Here is a 19528-nt window from a genome sequence, read left to right on the forward strand (position 1 = left end):
CTTTTGTTCTGAAGAAAATGGGAGCCAGTGCAGGCCTTGAGTGGAGGAGGGAGGAGGTGTGAGTGAGCTTGTGCGAGACATGATGGAGGTGGTGGCTGGAGAAGGCCCTCTGTCTGTCCACTGGCTGGATGCTGGGAGAGAGGCAGCTCCAGAGACTGCGGAGTGAAGTCAGGTATGGGCTGGGGCACAGCTGACAGGTACCCTCAGGGGACCTCCTGTGAACCCGAAGAGGACCAGACACCTGGGTTCCACCAGCTCTGTGGCTGAGTTGCTGGATTGTTTTTGTTCATTCTGTACCTTTGTGCCTTATGTCCTCAGCTATAAACTGGGAATGACAGTCCTAGTGCTGTTGTGAAGACCACAGGAACTGAGCAAACAACTGTGGGAGCCCCAAAGGTTAAGAGGTTATCACGGAGGGCTTCCTGGAGAAGGGAACCCTTAAGCTTTGAAGTCCAGATAGAATTCAGCCTAGCGGAGGGAATGTGGGTGAGATGTGGGTGAGACTGGTGGAAGATGGGAGAGCATCCCGGAGGAAACCGGTGAGCAAAAGCTGGGGGCTGGATGAAGCAGGACACCAAAATAATGGGTGTTGAATGGGCCAAGCTGACAGCTCTCTGCAGGAGTGGACGGTGCCGGAGGACCCTCTCTTCCACCAGGCACGGAGGGTTTGCTGTGACTTCCTCCCACCGCAGCAGCTGGCAGAGCCGGGGCTGCCCCTTCTGCTGGTGCCTCCTTTCAGCCGCGTCTGTCTGGGGTTCCCTTCGTCTGGCCCCGCCCCTCGGGCTGAGCGGGGCGGGGCCAGGCGGTCCCGGAGGCTGCGGCAGGCCGGACAGCGGGAGCAGGTGGAGGGCTGGCGGCGGTCGAGATCGTGCTGCCATGGCTCAGCCTCTGGGTCCAGAGCCTCAGCTCCTACCTCTTCCCTCCTTGCCAGCCCCTGATGTCTGCCAGACTTTTGCCTCTGCTGGAGCCCCTGCCTGACCAGCTTCCCCTCCCTGTCTGGTTGGGATTTGGGGGCTGAGCTGTCTGGGGTCCCAGGGCCAACCAATGCAGTGCCGGCTCCCGCGGGGCCTGGCTGGAGCCCTCCTCACCCTGCTGTGCATGGGGCTCCTGTGTCTGCGGTACCACTTGAACCTGTCCCCGCAGCGGGTTCAGGAGACCCCCGAGCTGAGCCAGCCGAGCCCGGGGCCCCCTGAGCTGCAGCTACACGATGTCTTCATCGCAGTGAAGACGACCCGGGCCTTCCACCGCTTGCGCCTGGAGCTGCTGCTTGACACGTGGGTTTCCAGGACCAGGGAACAGGTGACAAGTGGGTGACATTGGGCCCTGGGAGTGTCCCCTGGCCTAAGGGGTTCTCAGAGGCCTTTCTACTGGGCTGGGGTCCCTGACTGCCTCATGGGAGAAGCTGCCTGCTACCTGCCTAATCTGGGACCCTCTTCCCCTCTCCTTATTCCGGGCTTCAGGGGCTGCCTGTGGTCCTGCCTGTGCCCTGTACTGGTCCTGACTCCAGGTCCATCCAGGTCCCTCCACTCCACCACTTTTGGGGGCCAGGCTGGGCCCCTGCTCCAGGCTCCCGGGTCCTTCCTGGGGGTCCTTCTATTCCTAGCTGCTCCCGTGAGGGCTTCACCCCCAGCCACCCAGACCCAGCCTGGCATCGGGGGTAATGGTGGATGTTGGGCAGCTGGGGTGGAGGCTTCCAAGAGGTCCTGACCCTGACCCGTGCCCAGGCCAGGCTGTTCCACCCAGGCCTTAGGTGCTGTCCTGCCCAGGCTCTGAGGGTGGGGGACTGGGGGAGAATCTCTAGGTGGGGTCTGTTCTTGGAGGAGGCATCCCTTCAGGCTTCCCGACAGCCCCTCCTGCTGTGCCTCTGCTGCCCTGGGTGTGCCGAGGCTGCCATGTCTGGTCTCCTGCGCTGGCTTCCTGTGGGCTGCTTCCGAGGCAGGGAAGGAGAGCGCATGCCACAAGGGTGGTGCCTGAGGCAGTGGTGGGCAGTAGGTCGGGGAGGCCTTAGTGAGGCAGTAGGTGGGATTGTGTGTGTGTGTACGCGTGCTCACACGCACGGAGCTGGAGTGTGCTAGATGTGCGTGACAAGAGGCGTGTCTGTCACATGGCTGCATGGCTCCGGCAAGCCAAGTCCCTTCCAGCCTTTCCCCTCCTCGCATCCAGTATCTTCCTTAAGCAAAGTCAGTGATGTCGGGTGTTAGGGACCGTTGATGGGGGAGGTGGAAAACGGGTACACACACACACACGCACACACACACACACACACACACATCCGTCCCCTCTTTGGCGGCTGGCTCAGTGGGAGGAAGTGACTGAGTCTTTGGAGATAGTTGAGGCCTCCTGGAAGACCAAAAGGAGGGGGAGAGGATGGCTGGCAGAGGCCAGGCCCTCCTGGGGAGGGGCACCCTGCCCTGATTTCTGCCCTTATACTCAGGATTAACTCTTCCCCAACTGGCCCCCAGCACCCCAGCTCTTCTCTGGGCCCCACACGGCTTCTCATCTTGGGGAGATCCTGGTTCTTCCTGCGGAAGCCGCCAAGGCGGGCCCTCCCGCAGGCCTTCCTGTTTATGCGTCTGTGTACCCGGGAGCGTGGCCTCACGTGGCCCACGGCCCTTTCCTGTCTTGTCCCCATCACTGCGGTGCTGCCCTTGCCCCGGATGAGGAAACTGAGGCCAGAGAGGAGGAAGTGCTGGCTGGCGTGGTGTCACGCAGAAGGCCTGAGGGGGCAGTGCCCAGTGGGACCTAGAACCTTGCTCCTGGCTGGGTGCTTTTCTTGCCTGCTGAGACTTGGGAGCCCTGTGAGGCCTGGGTCACTGGGCTACAGGAGAGGGTCCTTGGCCTTCAGCCTGGGCAGCTGTGCCTGGCAGTACCAGGCCAGGAGAGGCAGGCAAGAACATCCCCTTCCCTGTCCCAAGCTTGATCCCACATGCGAATCAGGCGGTGGGGTGGGAGTGGGGGTGCTGGCAGCTCTACCGCCGCTCAGGGCTGTAGATCAGGCGAGTTGCTTGTTTCACCTTCACAGTAAGCCCCAGAGATCGGCTGTGATGACCGTGATGTTCCCGCCTTACAGTGCAAACACTGAGCAGGGTTCGGCCGAGGTGGGAGATGAATCCACTCAGCTGGACCCAAGGGGCGAGGGGCAGACTCTAGAAATCTTGTCCTTGAAAGAAGGAAGCATGCTGAGATAGAGGAGGAGGTGGGAGGACAGGGAGGCCCTCGCTCGCTACCCCACATCTCTCACCCTTTGGCTCACTTCTGTCTGTGACCTCGGCCAAGGCCCTCCCCTTTCAGCCCGCAGTTTCCCCGTCTGCACAGGGCAGGAGTGTCTGGACCGGGCCTGAGCTGGTTAACTGCAGCGCTGGGCGCCTGCCTGGCTGGTTAAGGGCAGTCGGGTGGCAGGTGGGTCTTGTGGCAGGGGCCGGGACTCGTGTGCTGGCCTTTGTCCTGGGCCGAGGGGTGGGCTGGGGGAAGCGGGTTTTGTGCTCAAGGGGAGCCTTTCTCCTCCCTTGTTGGGAGGAGACGTGGCAGCAGCCCCACACCTCCCCTCGTCTGCAGCAGATGGTCCCCGGCCACCCCTCCCCTGCCCTAGCAGCCTGCGTATCCCTTTGTTTCCCGCGGCTACCTGTGAAGTTTTCCCCATTGTCAGGTCTCCTCCTTAAACAAGTCAAATACAGCCCTTGGCTCCGAGGAAACTCTGCCCATTGCTCTGTGCCAACCTTAGGATTCCCAGGGACTGAAAGCACCAGCCTCACCGCCCTCTCCCGTGCCCCCGCCCCCTCTGGACCTGGGCTCGCCTTCCCGGCTCCCTCCTTCACTCTGCTCACGGCTGCTGTGTTTTGTTTAGTTTTGGTTTGGTTTTTGTTTTTTTTTGAGACAGAGTCTCACTCTGTTGCCCAGGCTGGAGTGCAGTGGCGCGATCCCGGCTCACTGCAACCTCCTTCTCCTGGTTTCAGTCGATCCTCAGCTTCCTGAATAGCTGGGACTACAAGCATGTGCACCACGCCTGGCTAATTTTTCTCTTTTTAGTAGAGATGGGGTGTTGCCATGTTGGCCAGGCCGGTCTTGAACTCCTGGCCTCAGGTGATCCGCTCGCCTTGGCCTCCCAAAGTGCCTATTCTGTTCTATTCGGGTTACTAGATCTTCACCCGGAAACGGTCCTCGGCCCATTTGGCCCATGCTCCAAGCTTGAGAGTACTTCGGTATCTGGTGGCTGTTTGGTGGCAAAAGTTTGCCGAGGGCAGGGCAGGAAAGGCCTGGCTTCTTTTATAGGATCCCTTGAGGCTGTGTTGAAAACAGTCTTGGGGTGGGAGCAGGAGGGCCTGCGGCAAAGCAGGCAGCAGGTGATGACAGTGGCCAGTGGAGGGGACCCGGGTGGCCGGGGCGGGCTGGAGGGAAGAGCAGCGTCCCAGACTATTTGGAGGCTGGTGAGCCGAATTGATGATAGGCTCAGGGGGAGGTGTGAGAGGAAGAGTGGGGGAGCAGAGAGTCTGAGGTTTTGGGTTCCAACCAGTGAGAGGGAGGAGCAGTTCTTGGGGAGCACGGGGGCTCAGTCTTGATGCGTTCAGCCCCCAGGAGACGTCGTGGTTTCAGGGGATTTGACAGTTTGGAGCTCAGGGAGAGGCTAGGGCTGGTGGTGTCCACGAGTCTCCAGCTCCCTGATGGTGTTTAAAGCTGAGAGGCTGCATGGCATCACTGACGGAGTGGGCGTCATGGAGAAGCGGACCAGGGCCTAGGCTGGGACCACCAACATTTCCCCCTGCGGAAATCCGGAGACCTCCAGCATTTGCTAAATCTGACGGTGGGAGACAGACCCCAGGGAGAGAGGCTCAGAGGGTGGACACTGCCCAGGCCTTCCCGAGGAGAGCCAGGTGCCGGAACAAGGAGACAAATTGGACCCAGCCTGTGGCCTCCAGGATGCCATTGTTTGGTGGAAGAGACGGAGAGATAAATTTCTGTAACCAGGGAGTTTTGCTAACTGCTGTTAGTGACAGGAGGAACAGAGGGCTGAGGAACACATAGCAGGGGCCCCTAAAGTAGCTGGAGGAGTGTCAGGGAAGGCTTCCTGGGGGAGGTGATGCCTGAGCTGGGAGCTAGAGGGTGGAAAGAGGGCACAGCATGTGCAGAGGATCAGAGGTGTGGGCCCGTGCGTGCGTGCGTGCGTGTGTGTGAGACAGAGAGAGAGAGAGAGAGAGAGAGAGAGACAGAGAGAGAGAGAAGCCCCAAGAGTGGGCAGGAAGTAATGAGATCAGACTACATCAGGCAGGCTGGCCAGGTGGCCCCTCACTGGCCACAGGGAGGCTGGCCTTTATCCCAAGGGTGGTAGGGAGCCATGGAAGGTGTTAGTGGCTGGTGGTGGAGGTGGATGTTATCCGATTCTGGTCCTGGCAGGAAAACATATCTGAGGGATAGAGGCAGTCTTGCAATAGTCCAGTGAGAGGTGATAGTGGTTCAGAAGCAGGGCTGTGGCCATGGGCCTTGGGAGACAGCCTGGCTCCCTCCTGCCCCTTCCTGTGTCAAACCTGGCTCCTGGCCTCCTGGCCTCCTATGCCTCAGTTTCCCCTGAAATACAAGTAGGTGAGCCTGACTTCACTGTCAACTCTTCCTTGCTCTTTTACACACAATCTTGTTTTATTCTCACAGCCACTACTCACAGCCATCTACCCCTTTTGTAGATGGGTAAACTGAGGCTCAAGGCGGGGGCTGTTCTGATCTGAAGGGCTAATTCCTGGAAAGGAGGGAGGGGATTGTGGATAAGCAGAGGGGAGCATTGCAATTGGAGGCCCTGAGCTTCGAGGGAGGAAAGGGCTAAGCCACGAGTGTGGCCCCAGTGGGGGCTGAGAGAGAGTCTGGGGGCTTTAAAGAGGTGGGGCACTTGGGAAGGGTCCAGAATTGTCCTGAGTCCTGGGCCGGGCAGTCCCAGGGCCGGGGAGGCCCTCGAAGGCCCTTGAGGTGCTCACTGGGTGAGAGGACCCACTTGGGCAGCTGAGAAGCTCTGCCCGTGTTGGGCCGGGCGTGAAATGGGAAGGACAACAGTCCCCAGCCTGGCGTGTCTTTGTCCCCAGCCTGGCTTGTCTTTGTCGCATCCATGTGCTTCCTCTACCTCTCATTCAGAGTTTGGGTTTGGATTATGTAGGGGCTGAGCAGCTTTAGCTGCCTGGGAGGCGGCGGGGAGAGGTCCGTGGGTTCGAATGTCAGCCTGGCACTTGCCAACCCTGGTCCATCGCTCAGCCTCCTTTTCGTCGTCTGGGAAGAGAACAGATGAAAACACCTGCCTTGTGAGGTTTGAGGGTCGCTGGGGGCAGGTGCATGTCCAATCTGGGAGAGCTGGACTGGGCTGTGAGGCGGCATTTCCGAGATGGCTTTCACAGGGGGTTTGTGTGGCTGTGAAGGTGTGACGTCTCCCTAGTGGCGCGGTGTCCCAGGGCCTGGGTGTGGGTCTGTTCACATACAGTTTGTGTCCTGATAATGGGTTTAAGGTTGTGTTACGTGACTGTGGAGGAGCCGAGTGCAGCTGTGTGTGCGTGTGCGTGTGTGTGCGCGTGTGTGTGTGTGCATGTGTGTGCGTGTGTGTGCGCGTGTGTGTGCGTGCGTGTGTGTGTGCGTGCGTGCATATGTGCGTGCGTGTGTGTGTGCGTGCACGTGTGTGTGCGCGCACGTGTGTGTGTGTGAGATAGAAAAGGGTGAGATGCTGCCCAGGTGTGTGGTTGTGGTTGGGTCCCTGTGGCTGCTCTGGAAAGGGGGCGAGGGTATGTGTTTAGACTGTGGGCTGCGTACACCCTGAAGTTGTGTGTCTATAAAGGCTGAGTTGTGTGTGTTATATGTTGTCCTGAAGCAGCGTGTGACCATGAGAGGGGTGTGTGTGTCACTGGAGGAGTACAGAGTCCATCTGGGGCCTGGTGTTGGCAGGCTGTGGATTGGTCTGGGGTGTCGCTTGGGCCGACGTGAGTCCTGACCCCTTCTTCTCCTTCCTAGACATTCGTCTTCACCGACAGCCCAGACAAAGGCCTCCAGGAGAGACTGGGTAACTCTGCCTTGCCTGGGTGGGGGTCTTTAGCTGTTGCCCAGGAAAGCTGGGGTGGCTGTGTCCTGGCCTGAGGGTTTCCAGGAAATGGGCTGCCCACCCTTGGCATGTGGGGATCCCCCTTTGCCCAGGAGGGAAGTGGGCCTCTTCCCTGGAAACTGGTGTGGGCGTGGGTAGGGGAGGAGCTGTGCTGGACAAGGCCCTGGACACCTGAGTGCCAGTCCAGCCTGCTGTCCACTAGCTCTGTGGTCCTGGGCAGGTCTGCCTTCCCGGGGCCTCAGTGTTACCATGTGTAAAATGGGAGTGGGTGGGCCGCTCCAGCCTCCCTGTAGTCCAGCCTTGCTCTGTATTCTGTGTTCAGGGCTGTGAAGGGGGGAGCTGGGCAGGGTCCCCTGACTCCTCACTTCTCCAGGGTCCCACCTTGTGGTCACCAACTGCTCCGCGGAACACAGCCACCCAGCTCTGTCCTGCAAGATGGCTGCTGAGTTCGACACCTTCTTGGCCAGTGGGCTTAGGCAAGTGTTCCTGGGTCTCTGGGGATAGGTGTGGTCTGGGCCCAGTGAAAATAACCCGTGGGCCTCCTGGGGTCTGACTTTAGCCCCCACTCCCCTAGCAGGCAGTGGGCAGATGAAGTCCAGCTGGGTTCCAGTCCTGCCATTCAGGATTGGATATGTGACCTTGGGAAAATGACTTTTTTTTTTTTTTTGAGATAGTTTCACTCTTGTCGCCCAGGCTGGAGTGCAATGGTGCGGTCTCGGCTCATTGAAACCTCCGCCTCCTGGATTCAAGCGATTCTCCTGCCTCAGCCTCCCGAGTAGCTGGGATGACAGATGCCCACCATCACGCCTGGCTAACTTTTGTAATTTTAGTAGAGATGGGGGTTTCACCATGTTGGCCAGGCTGGTCTCGAACTCCCGACCTCAGGTGATTCACCCGCCTCGGCCTCCTAAAGTGCTGGGCTTACAGGCGTGAGCCACCACACCTGGCCAGGGCGAGTGTCTTAACCTCTTAGTCTTGGTCCTCAACTGTGAAGTGGGTACCCTCCTCACGAGCTTACACAATATGCAACTTGGCACAAAACAGATGCCTTAAATGTCAGCCTCCCCCACCCCTACCCCCATTCTGTCACTGTTGACCGACTGTGGGGGTGCTTGGGGACCCTGGCTTGGAACTCCCCACCCCGCAACAAGTTCACTCTCCCCATTTCATCCCTACAGGTGGTTCTGCCACGTGGACGATGACAACTATGTGAACCCAAGAGCGCTACTGCAGCTGCTGAAAGGCTTCCCGCTGGACAGCGACGTCTACGTGGGAAGGCCCAGCCTGAACCGGCCCATCCGCGCCTCAGAGCCACAGCCCCACAACCGCACGGTGGGTCCCTCTCCTCCTCCTTTGCCTCTTGGCCCATTGGTCCCAGGGCCAGGCCAGTCCCAGGGGCGGGGGTGTGCTAGAGAGGTGAGAGGGGTTCTGGGTTGTGGGTTTGGCCCCAGGTGGGTTTGGCACCTGTAGTCCCAACTTCCTGGGAGGCTGAGAGAGAGAATCGCTTGAACCCGGGAGGCAGAGGTTGCAGTGAGCTGAGATGGCGACATTGCACTCCAACCTGGGTGGCAGAGCGAGACTCCATCTCAAAAAAAAAAAAAAAAAAAAATTTGCTGGAATACTGTGGGGCTGGGTGATCAATTGCTGCTGCCTGAGCCCCAGAACCCTTCCCCCACTTCCCCTCCTTGGGCACCCTCTCTCTCCAGACACCTCCACTAGCCTGTGACTGAAGAGTTGACACCTGGCACAACAGGGGGCTCCATACCCACCTCAGTTCCTGACCTGGATGGATGCTGATTCGGGTTGCCAGATTCATTAAACAAATAAATGAAAAACCACTACATCCAGTTAAACTTGACTTTCAAATAAATAATGAGGAATTTTTTAGTATAAGTATGTCCCAAATATTGCATGGTTCTTTCCCTGTCCCCAGGACCCACTGGATATCAGGTGTTAGAGTGGTCCAGGACCTAGGGCTCCCTTGGCCCAAGGAAAAAGGCAGGTTGGGAGGTCCCTCTCTAGAGGCAGTGCCTGGTGCAGGAGCTGGGCACACAGCAGGGCTCAACCTCCCTTCTCAGGTCACCATCTGCTTCATTAGGAAAAAAACAAGAGCAGAAAACACAAAACCTTAATTATCAGTAGCTAATCAGCCTCTGAGCCTTAATTAAATTCTTCTGGGCCCTGGGGTTCTGTGTGTGAGTGATTCCAGGGGAGCCAGGGGGTCCCCCAGGCTCCCATACCACTTCACTACTGGCCACTCACCTCTGCCTAAGCCATTTGCCTCTGGGGTGGAGAACTGCGCGCTGGAGCCTGACTCCCTGGGTTTACATGGCAGCCCTGCCATCTCCTGGCTTTGTGACCTTGATGAAGTCACCTCACCTCTCTGTGCCTCAGTTTCCTAATCTGTGAAATGGGTAATAATAGCCCGTACTCAAAGAGTGGTTGTGAACATAGAAGAAAGAATGAAATGAGGTCATCTATCCAAGTCCTTGGAATGAGACCTGGCACAAAGTCAACACTAGAAAGTGTTAGTGATCTGAGGCCAGGCGCGGTGGCTCATGTCTGTAATCCCAGCACTTTGGGAGGCCGAGGTGGATGAATCACCTGAGGTCAGGAGTTTGAGACCAGCCTGGCCAGCCAACATATAGTGAAACCCCATCTCTACTAAAAAATACAAAAGTTAGTTGGGCGTGGTGACGCACGCCTATAGTCCCAGCTACTTGGGAAGCGGAGGCAGGAGAATTGCTTGAACCTGGGAGACGGAGGCTGCAGTGAGCCGAGATCGCAACACTGTACTTACACTTGAGCCTGGGCAACAGAGCAAGACTCTGTCTCTGAAAAAAAAAAAAGAAAGGAAGTGTTAGTGATCCGTATTGGACACAGCCTGACCTTCGTTTCCCAGCCACATCTTTCCTCTGCACACTCAGGCCCCGTCAACCTAGGCCCACCTCTGTGGCCCAGGAGAGCAGGTGCAGTGTTTGGCAGCCCCTCCCAAGCCACATGGAGTGAGGTAGAAACCTTTCTCAGGGGAAAGGGGCACAGTGGCCTTTTAGTAGAGACAGGGTTTCACCATGTTGGCCAGGCTGGTCTCGAACTCCTGACTTCAAGTGATTCACCCACCTCAGCCTCCCAAAGAAAGTGCTGGGATTACAGGCATGAGCCACCTAAACAGAGTCTTGCGGGATGGGCTGGAGTCAGCCAATGCTGAGGGGAGAGAGGAACAGAGTCCCAGGCAAGGACTTCAACTGACCGCACACACCCCATTAATGCCGCTGCCCTGGATGCCTGGCCAAGGGGCAAGTGGGTAAACCAGTACTCGTCCCCTTTAACTGGAATCCAGCTGGACTTGAGTCTGATCAGTGACCTCATCACTCCTAATTAACTATGTGACTTCGGGCCTCTGTTTTCTTATCTATAGAATGGGCACAGTAGTGCCAGACCGTAGCAAGATTCTAGTGAGATTCAAAATAAAGAGCTTTTGAGCCATGCGGGTTGGGGGTGAAAGGTAGCCTGGCTGTCCCTTTCCCCCACAAATCCCACCAGGCTCACTCTGCCCCTTGGCCTCCTCTCCCTCAGAGGCTGGTACAGTTCTGGTTCGCCACCGGGGGTGCTGGCTTCTGCATCAATCGCAAACTGGCTTTGAAGATGGCTCCGTGGGCCAGGTAAGCAGAGACCCCGAGGTGGGCAGGAAGGCGGGGGGGGGGTGGCGGCTGGGGTACAGGAGGGGCCTTGGCAGCAGGAAGGGCTTTGAGAGTGAGCTCAGGAGAAGCTGCTCCTCATTCATGTGTGTCACAGTGCGGCAGTTAGTGGCGAGCAAACCACCTGCCACCTGCCCTCGGGGCTGCGCGGCCGAGTGTATGACTTGCCACACACAGGCGAGTCAATCATCTCCAAGAGCCCCAGTGCCTCCGTCTGCCTATGGGCCTGATAATACAATGGCCAGTGGTGTGGTAAGGGTTCAATGAGAAAATGTCTGGGCTGGCCCTGGTAGGTGCTATTTGCTGCCCTTTTCTGACTGGTCAGTGCCGTAGGGGAGGCGAAGGCCGAATGTAAGGGCCTTCAGAGGAGGGAGAAGGGCCTTCTGGTTGAGGGCAGAAGGGAAGACTTCCAGGAAGAGGTGGTATTTGAGCTGGGTCAGCCCCACGTACACTACACTGGGCCATCTAAGGGAGATGATGTTACTCCTAATATCACAGTGGGTGTACACCCTGTGATATTACTCATCATACCATCGAAGGGAGATGATATCACTCCCAATATCATGAGGGGATCTCAGGGGTAGTGGAGGCCGCAGTGTGGGTGGGGGTGGGACACTGGTATTCCAGAAGTGGCAAGGCCTGGCCTCCGGAGGTCTTTCCGGGCTGTTGTTATTATTAACAGCACCATCAGCGGCCACTCTCTTGTATTGAGGCTGACTCTGAGCCAGCTCTGTGCTCCATCAACAGGATCACAATGCCTCAGGGAGAAGGTGGCCTTAGCCTTGTGTTTCTAGATCTCAGGCGACTGAGGCGCTGAGATGAAGCCAGTCTGAGGTCAGCCAGGTTCAAGGTCACTCAGCTGCTGGGTTTGGCTCCAAGGTCTGCAAGCCTTGCTACTACCCAAGCCTGCCCTGCCTTGCCTGGCTGGGAGGGGCCCCCCGGGACACGAGTGGGCTCATTGTCCTGGGGCCTGTCCACAGAGCTGTGTGTGTACACATGACCAGGGTCATCCCTGTGCCTGGGATGCCCCCACCCAGGCTTCTGCCAACCTCTAAATTACCTTTGTGTGAATTAGAAAAAGCCCACTGCCTCCAAATCCTGCAGGTGCAGCTTGAGGGCTCGCAGGCTGGGGAGGGGAGTACAGGCTGGATTTCTGCACCCATTTGCCCCTTGGCCAAGCATCCAGGGCGGCAGCATAAATGAGGTGTGTGCGGCCAGTTGAAGTCCTTGCCTGGGACTCTGTTCCTCTCTTCCCTCAGCACTGGCTGACTCCAGCCCATCCTGCAAGACTGCTTAGGTGACTCATGCCTGTAATCCCAGCACTTTGGGAGGTTGAGGTGGGTGAATCACTTGAGGTCAGGAGTTTGAGACCAGTCTGGCCAACATGGTGAAACCCCGTCTCTACTAAAAATACAAAAATTAGCCGGGTGTGGCAGCGGGCTCAGGAGGCTGAGGCAGGAGAATCGCTTAAACCCGGGAGGTGGAAGTTGCAGTGAGCCGAGATTGCACCACTGCACTCCAGCTGGGCAATGAAGGGAGACTCTGTCTCAAAAACCAACCAACAAACAAACAAACACAAAAAAGCTACCACCTCCTCTGGGAAGCCTGCCTGATTCTTCCTATACCCCCAGGCAGCGTGCTTCCCTCTGACTTAGCACCATTCTTTGAAAGACCTGCTCCCTGCTCTGTCTCCCTCCAGAATAGGGACTGCTGTTGGGGGCAGGAAGCGTTTCTTTCTCATCTCTGTATCCTCAGCCCTAGTGTAGTATCTGGCATCAGCAATGAATAAATGAGTGAATGAATGAATAACAAGACAGGGAGAGAAGGAAAGGCTACATTTATAAAGGGCCTCACCTTCCCATTCCCTGTTTAATCCTCACAACAGCCCCGTGAAGACAGGGCCATTAGCATCCCCATTTCATAGAACAGGAGACTGAAGCTGAGGCTCCCCAAGGTTCCCAACTTGCTGAAGGTCATACAGTAAGCAGGAGGCAGGTGCTCTACTCTGCCAGCTTGTCCCACGGGAGGGCCTTCATAGGGTAGCCCACGGTTTTGGGTGTGGAGGGCCTGGGCCAGTGTCTACAGTCTGGCTCTGTCCCTCAGCGGCTCCCGTTTCATGGACACATCCGCTCTCATCCGGCTGCCTGATGACTGCACCATGGGCTATATCATTGAGTGCAAGCTGGGCGGCCGCCTGCAGCCCAGCCCCCTCTTCCACTCCCACCTGGAGACCCTGCAGCTGCTGAGGACTGCGCAGCTCCCAGAACAGGTGAGCTGGCCTTGGGGCAGGTGGCAAATGGGAAGGGGGAACCAAAGGAACGTGAGGTCTCCCCAACCCTCCCTCCTGGTGTGTGAAAGAAACCTGGAACTCCAGCTTATGGGGCTTGGCTGTTCCCTATTGATGGGGAAACTGAGGCCTAGGGTGGCAAAGGACCCCCTAAGGGTACACAGGGACTCAACCCCTTCACCTCTAACCCTCAAGGATTAGCATTTGTGAAGCTGAAATTCTTTGATCTGGTCCTCAAATGCCAGCCGGAAGGACCTGAACAGATGAGATGAGGCTGTCTCCAGGTTCCCAACACCCTGCTCCCCACCGCTGCCTCTACTCAGTCTTCCATCCTCCCCACATTCCTCCCGGGGAGCCCAGCTGGCCCTTTCTGATTTTCCCCGTTGGGAGCCCCCTCCTTCATCAAAACTCCCCTATCCATTGCTCAGTGCTGTTCCTGCCAACCCTGAGGTTACCGGGATGGAGTGGGTCTTCGGGGGGATGCGCAGCATTACGTTAGGCTGGGGGAGAAGGGGGACCCCCATCCCACCACCTGGCAGGTAATACAGGTCCAACTGGCTCTGCCTCGGAGAGGCTGCCCTCTGACGCTGTAGATGGTCCTGGCTGGGAGTGTGCCCGGAATCTCCTGCCTAACAGTGTGACAGAAACTCAACATAGACTGGCTAACCTGAAAAGGAAATGGCTGGCTCACATAACTGAGAAGCTGAGGGCCTGGCTGGCTAGGTCCGGCGGGGTCTAGGCGTGCAGATGGCCTCCCACTTTCTCCACTCTAGTCCGCTCTCCCCCAAGTTGGCCCGTCCTCAAGCGGGCTCAGCCTTCATGTTGGCAAGATGGCAGCCCCAGCGTTCCCCCACCATCGGAGGAGAGCGTCTCCTTCCTTCAGATCCCAGGGCTGGCATTCATGGGTCTGACGACTTAGCTTGGGTCACGTGACCGATCTCCTACCAGCACCTGGAGTTAGTGTTGATTGGCCAGGCCTGGAACTGGGGTGTGAGGTTGGTCCTATTAAGATGGCAGGGCCTGAAGCCAGGAAAAGGAGGCAGATTTGAGGCAGCCCAAACCAGGGCACCCTACTGGTTATGGTATCCTGAGTACCCACAATGCCAGGCACCACGCTGAGGGCTTTCCCTTCTTCTTCTTCTTCTTTTTTTTTTTTTTTTTTTTGAGATGGAGTCTCACTCTGTTGCCCAGGCTGGAGTGCAATGGCACGATTTTGGCTCACTGCAACTTCCACCTCCCGGGTTCAAGTGATTCTCCTGCCTCAGCCTCCTGAGTAGCTGGGACTACAGGCACCCACCACCATGCCAAGCTATTTTTTGTATTTTTAGTAGAGACAGGGTTTCACCATGTTGGCCAGGCTGGTCTCGAACTCCTGACCTCAAGTAATCCACCTGCCTCAGCCTTCCAAAGTTCTGGGATTACAGGCATGAGCCACCGAGCCCAGCCACCCTTCTTTAACTCTCTGTTTCCTCACAGTATTTACATGAGGTCAGTACTAACATTATCCCCATTCTATAGATGGGGAAAATGAGACCCAGCGAGCTGAACTGACCACGGCACACAGCTAATATGGGGCAGAGGGGCACTGGAACCCTAGCTGGGTGGTCCCTATGCCCGCAGTCTTTAACCACTGTGCTCTGCAGCCTCTGAGCTGAAATCATGATCCATGTCGTCACTGACTGGTGCAGTACAGGCTCCGGGTGAAGAGGGATGTGCCAGGGCCCTCCAGTGAGTCTCAGAAAACCTCCATTCTAGTCCAGGCATGCAGCTTACTGGAAAGGTGCCTTTTTCTGTTGAGCCTCAGTTTCCAAATCTGTAGATGGGGTATTGTTCCAGCCTCTCAGGGGAGCTCAACTCTTGAAGGAGCAAATGAGATTAAGGGCATGGCAGTGCTTTTCCAGCTGTGAAGTGCCTTGGGGCGTGGGGTGGGCTCCCACCACCAGTGGGGAATTTCAGGTTCCGGGGCAGCTTTCCCTGCAGCTTAAACGCCCTCCTCTACCAGTGCCAGGATGCTGCCCCCTTGTGGGGATCCCCAGTGCGACACCCCAACACTCACTGTTTTATCTCCTTGCCCAGGTCACCCTCAGCTACGGTGTCTTTGAGGGGAAACTCAACGTCATTAAGCTACAGGGCCCCTTCTCCGCGGAGGAGGACCCCTCCAGGTGGGTCTGAGGGCTGGAACCTTGGATGGGAGGAGTGGGGGCTGAGTCCAGGCATCCAAACATGGGGGAGCTGTGAGGGAGCGGAGTTGGACAGGTTTTGGTGGCTGACAGCGCAGAGCTAGGAGTGGACGGAGTGGATTTCAGTTTCTGACCCTGCCACTGGCTTGCTGTGTGACCTTGGGCAAGTGTCTTGCCCTCTCTGGGACTCAGTCTCCCATTAGTAACACCTGGACGCTGGCCATCGTGGATCTGAAGAGCTCTCTCAGCCCCAATCCTCTGGGTTCTTCAGGAGTCCCTGGAAGGCTGAAATGCCTTCCCTGAGCACAGGCAATGCTCTCATGGTGGAACTTCAGGTTCTAATGGGGGATTTTTATTTTATCTCTTTTGGACTTATTGTTTCTTTGATACTCTTAAATGTTTCTTTTAGGTAGGTAAAGGGTTGGAATAATGCCTTCCAGTACTGCCCAGAACTGGCCACGGGAAGATGGGCCACTCAAATCCGCTCCTGACTGGTCTAGAGCAGTCTTGGAACATAGCCTGTGATATGCAGCTTCCTTTCCACACACCAGCACCTGCCAGCCATGGCTGTTTTTTTTTCCTTTTTCTTTCTTTTTCTTTTTTTTTTTTTTGAGATGGAGTCTCACTCTGTCGCCCAGGCTGGAGTGCAGTGGCGCCATCTCAACTCACTGCAACCTCCACCTCCCGGGTTCAAGCGATTCTCCTGCCTTGGCTTCCCAAGTAGCTGGGATTACAGGCATCTACCACCATGCCTGGCTAATTTTTGTGTTTTTAGTGGAGGTGGGGTTTCACCGTGTTGGCCGGGCTGGTTTCTAACTCCTGACCTCAAGTGATCCACCTGCCTCGACCTCCCAAAGTGCTGGGATTATAGGCATGAGCCGTTGCCCCCGGCCCAGCTATGGCTTGTGATGCTGGCCAGGGGTGGTGGGATGGGGGTGGAGAGGAGTAGGGGGAGGGGACACATGGACTCTGGGCCCATCAGTCCAACCCCAGAACTGATGCTTGACCCCTCCCAGCATCTCCACCAACTGATGGGCTGGCTTCACCTTGCATGCCTTCAGCCATGGGGAGCTCCTCCCTCCTGTGGCAGTCTGTTCCATCTCTAGGCAGCTGAACTGGCCCCAGCCCTTCTATTTCCATTTCTGCTCCCTGTAGTGACATGCAGTAGGTCTAGAAACTGGGGAAGGAGGCCTGATCCTACCTTTGGGGACTGAGCAGGGACTCAGGGAGGTAATGAGTAGAGGAGGGCATGGGTGAACTCTGGGTCCACTTGAGTGACAGAGACTTATCCAGACGGATTCCTGGGGGATGGGGAGTCCAGGAGACTGTGTGTGTAGGGGATGAGGGTGAGTATGCAGGTACAGGCTGTTATGGGAGAGTAAGCCAGAGCCCTGATATTGACTGGGGAGTAGTGGCTGGCCGGGGAAGGCTTCTCTGAGGAGGTAACATGAGGGACCTGAAGGGCTAGCAGGAGTTCGCTAGGAGAAGAGCAGGTGGCAGATCGCTCCCGCAGAGGGGACAGCATATGCAAAAACCTGGTGGCAGGAGACAGGCCTTGACCTGCTCAAGGTAGGAAAGGGAGCCTGTGTGACCAGAATGTGGAGAAGAGGAAGGAATGGTGTCAGATTTAGTTGGGGACGTGGCAGGGGGCCTCTCCAAGGCCTTTGTAGGCTCTGTCTGGACGCTTGCGATGCTTGGGGGAACCAGGGCCCCTGGCCTTGACATTCTGCAGTGCTGCCTCTCCCGGGGCAGAGGGCTCCCACGATGCTGAGGGCCCTTGCGGCCAAGGCTGCATTGAACAAGTTGGGTATTACAAGGAGACAGAATTTGGCTCGATATAGGAACAAAAATTCAAAATTCCAAGATGAATGAAGCTGCCTTCTAATAGAATGAGCTCCCGTCAGCAGAAGTGTGTAAGCCATAGCTATACTGACAAGAGGTTTAAGAATTGCTGTTAAATTTCCTCAAAGCCCACAGATTTTAGAAGTCATAGATTACTGTCAAATGGGTCTGGAGCCACTTAGAGATTCAGATGCATATGGTCAGATGATTGGCCTTAGCTGAGGTCTCTTTATGGCTTCTCTGGCTTTTGAAGTTTCTCCAAACCAGCAGTTCTCAAGTGGGGGTGATTTGTCTCCTAGGGGACATGTGGCAATGTTGGAGACATTTTTGATTATTATGATTCGGGAAGATGCTACTGGAATCTTGTGGATAGAGCCCAGGAATGCTGTTAAATATCTCGCAAGGCACAGGACGGCTCCACAACAAAGAATTCTCTGGCCCTAAGTGTTAGTGGTGTTGAGTTAGAGAAACCCTGCTCCAAATCGTCTCTGTGGCATGTGTCCACCTAGGAGAGCGGGCTGAGAGCAGAAGTGGGGGTGACCATCCTGTTCCTTTTCTGGTTTCTCTGCAGGTTTCGCTCCCTCCATTGTCTCCTCTACCCAGATACACCCTGGTGTCCTCAGCTGGGTGCCCGATGAATCCTGAACTGCTGGGCAAAGGTTGGGCAGAGGCTTCTGGGTGTGCCTTGGCTCGCAAGGTGGCACTGAGGGTCCCTGGCAAGTGTCTTGTGATAGGCAGTCCCTGGCAGGGCCTTCGGGTGGTTGGCAAGCCCAGGATCTGGGTGACAATTGGCACTGAAGGCACCCCAGGCCCCTGGGAGGTGAGTTAGACAGCCCAGGGGACCAGGTGGACCAGGTGATGGCCAGAGAAGCTCCAGGGGCCAGACTCCCTCAGGAGGCTGAACTGAAAAAGGGCAGGGGGCACTTAGCTGGCCTGGGGCTCAGGGGTCCTAACCCTTTAGGCAGTGACATGGCCTCTGGGTGGGGTCTGGCCCTTGGCCCTGGCTCATGTCTCTCAGTCATTCCCGTGGGGCTCAAGCACTGGGCCGCCCACTCCTGCCTCCCTCGCCTGGGTCCTGGGTTCCTGAAGGGATATGGAAATGATGGCGGAATCCAGGCTCTGAAGCACCTGCTGTTGTTGCCAACCAGTCTCCCAAAGCTCCTTGCTCCCCACCCCTTGCTAACAGGACCAGATTTGGTTTGGATCCTCAGCATGCTAGGACCCAGATGATGGAGCATAATGGGTCCCAGCCAATCGTGATGATCCTTTTTGCTCATTTCCCAGCCTCCCTTGCTGTTAGGGGTTACCATGGGACCAGCTCTGGCCAGAGGGAACTAAGCAAATCCAATAGAGACATTTCTGGGGAAGGTTTTGCAGCCCACTCCCCATCTTCCTGCTGTGAATGTGGGTGTGATGGCTGGATCTGGGGCAGCCACCTTGCTACCATGAAGGAAAGGCCAAGACAATCATCCCAGCTATTCCCTCCAGCATCTGGTTCTGTACGAAAATTAAATGCTTATTTGTTTAAGTCTCTCTTGGTCTGGTTTTCTGTTACATGCAGCCAAAATGTTCCTGACGAGGGTAGGGTCTTTATCTGTCTATCACAGTGGAGATGGCAGTCACTTTTGGTGGTGTGATATGATGCGTGCAAAGACCATGTTACAGAGCCTGGCACAGAGAAAGGAAGGGCACAGTGGATGGTGACTGTTACTAGTGTGTTTGTGAGTCATAGTGTGTGAGGCAGTGCGCAGGTGTGTGTGTGTGTGTGTGTGTGTGTGTGTGGCATGTACCTTCTACATGTGTCTGTGCATAAAGATGTACATGTGTTTTTTTTTTTTTTTTTTTTGACAGAGTCTCACTCTGTTATCAGGCTGGAGTGCAGTGGCACAATCTTGGCTCACTGCAACCTCCACCTCCCGGGTTCAAGCAATTCTCCCAATTCTCCTGCCTCAGCCTCCTGAGTAGCTGGGATTACAGGCACGTGCCACCATGCCCAGCTAATTTCTGTATTTTTAGTAGAGACAGGGTTTCACCATGTTGGCCAGGATGGTCTCAATCTCCCGACCTTGAGATCCGCCCACCTCGGCCTCCCAAAGTGCTGGGATTACAGGCGTGAGCCACCGCGCCCAGCCTGTGGTGTGTGTTTTTGTGGCTGTGTTGCACATGTGTACATGATGTGTACATGTAAGCGTGTGTGCTGTGAGGTGTGGAGTGGTTCCTCCTTTTCTCTGCCCCTGGGTTGGGGGAGGTCAGAGAATCAGGGAAGGCGGAATGGAGACTCCGGGCTCAGGGACTTAGCCTCAGGTATCAGCCAAAGGGCGATTTGACAGCAAAGGGCAGGAACTGAATAAACACAAGTGCCCTTGGAATGTCAGATCCCAAGGAGGTGGATGGATGAGTGAAAGTGATCATGGTGAAATTTCAGGTATGGCGGCATGTAGGCAGGGAAGGGTTAGAGAGG

General features: G+C 56.4%; 1 protein-coding gene across 4 annotated transcripts; it reads left to right on the forward strand.

The window, feature by feature from the left end:
• The first annotated feature begins 696 nt into the window (after positions 1-696).
• On the forward strand, positions 697-18595 carry MFNG (MFNG O-fucosylpeptide 3-beta-N-acetylglucosaminyltransferase). Of its 4 annotated transcripts, none has more exons than XR_013399037.1 (8): positions 697-1299; positions 6973-7021; positions 7434-7536; positions 8239-8431; positions 10570-10722; positions 12862-13027; positions 15122-15207; positions 17639-18595. XR_013399037.1 is itself a non-coding variant. In XM_077949747.1 (8 exons), exons 1-8 carry the CDS (start codon positions 1045-1047, stop codon positions 17703-17705), a joined length of 1056 nt encoding a protein of 351 aa, XP_077805873.1. In that variant the 5' UTR covers positions 697-1044; the 3' UTR covers positions 17706-18595. The 4 variants fall into 4 exon arrangements, 3 of the variants coding, with proteins under 3 accessions (XP_077805873.1, XP_015005772.1, XP_077805875.1); XM_077949747.1 differs by having other exon boundaries at positions 8239-8415; XM_015150286.3 differs by having other exon boundaries at positions 8239-8392; positions 10637-10722.
• Positions 18596-19528: the final 933 nt, after the last annotated feature.

This window comes from Macaca mulatta, chromosome 10 (assembly GCF_049350105.2).
Source record: "Macaca mulatta isolate MMU2019108-1 chromosome 10, T2T-MMU8v2.0, whole genome shotgun sequence".
In the NCBI taxonomy this organism is placed as follows: Eukaryota; Metazoa; Chordata; class Mammalia; order Primates; family Cercopithecidae; genus Macaca; species Macaca mulatta.

What these genes read in the sequence shown, in the direction of transcription:
- MFNG (XM_077949747.1), top strand. Translation starts at nt 1,045, where the DNA reads ATGCAGTGCCGGCTCCCGCGGGGCCTGGCTGGAGCCCTCCTCACCCTG. An exon ending in GGTCCCTCTCCTCCTCCTTT is followed by an intron (nt 8,416 to 10,569) that starts GCCTCTTGGCCC and finishes GGTGAAAGGTAG; the next exon opens with CCTGGCTGTCCCTTTCCCCC. An exon ending in GCGGAGGAGGACCCCTCCAG is followed by an intron (nt 15,208 to 17,638) that starts GTGGGTCTGAGG and finishes GTTTCTCTGCAG; the next exon opens with GTTTCGCTCCCTCCATTGTC.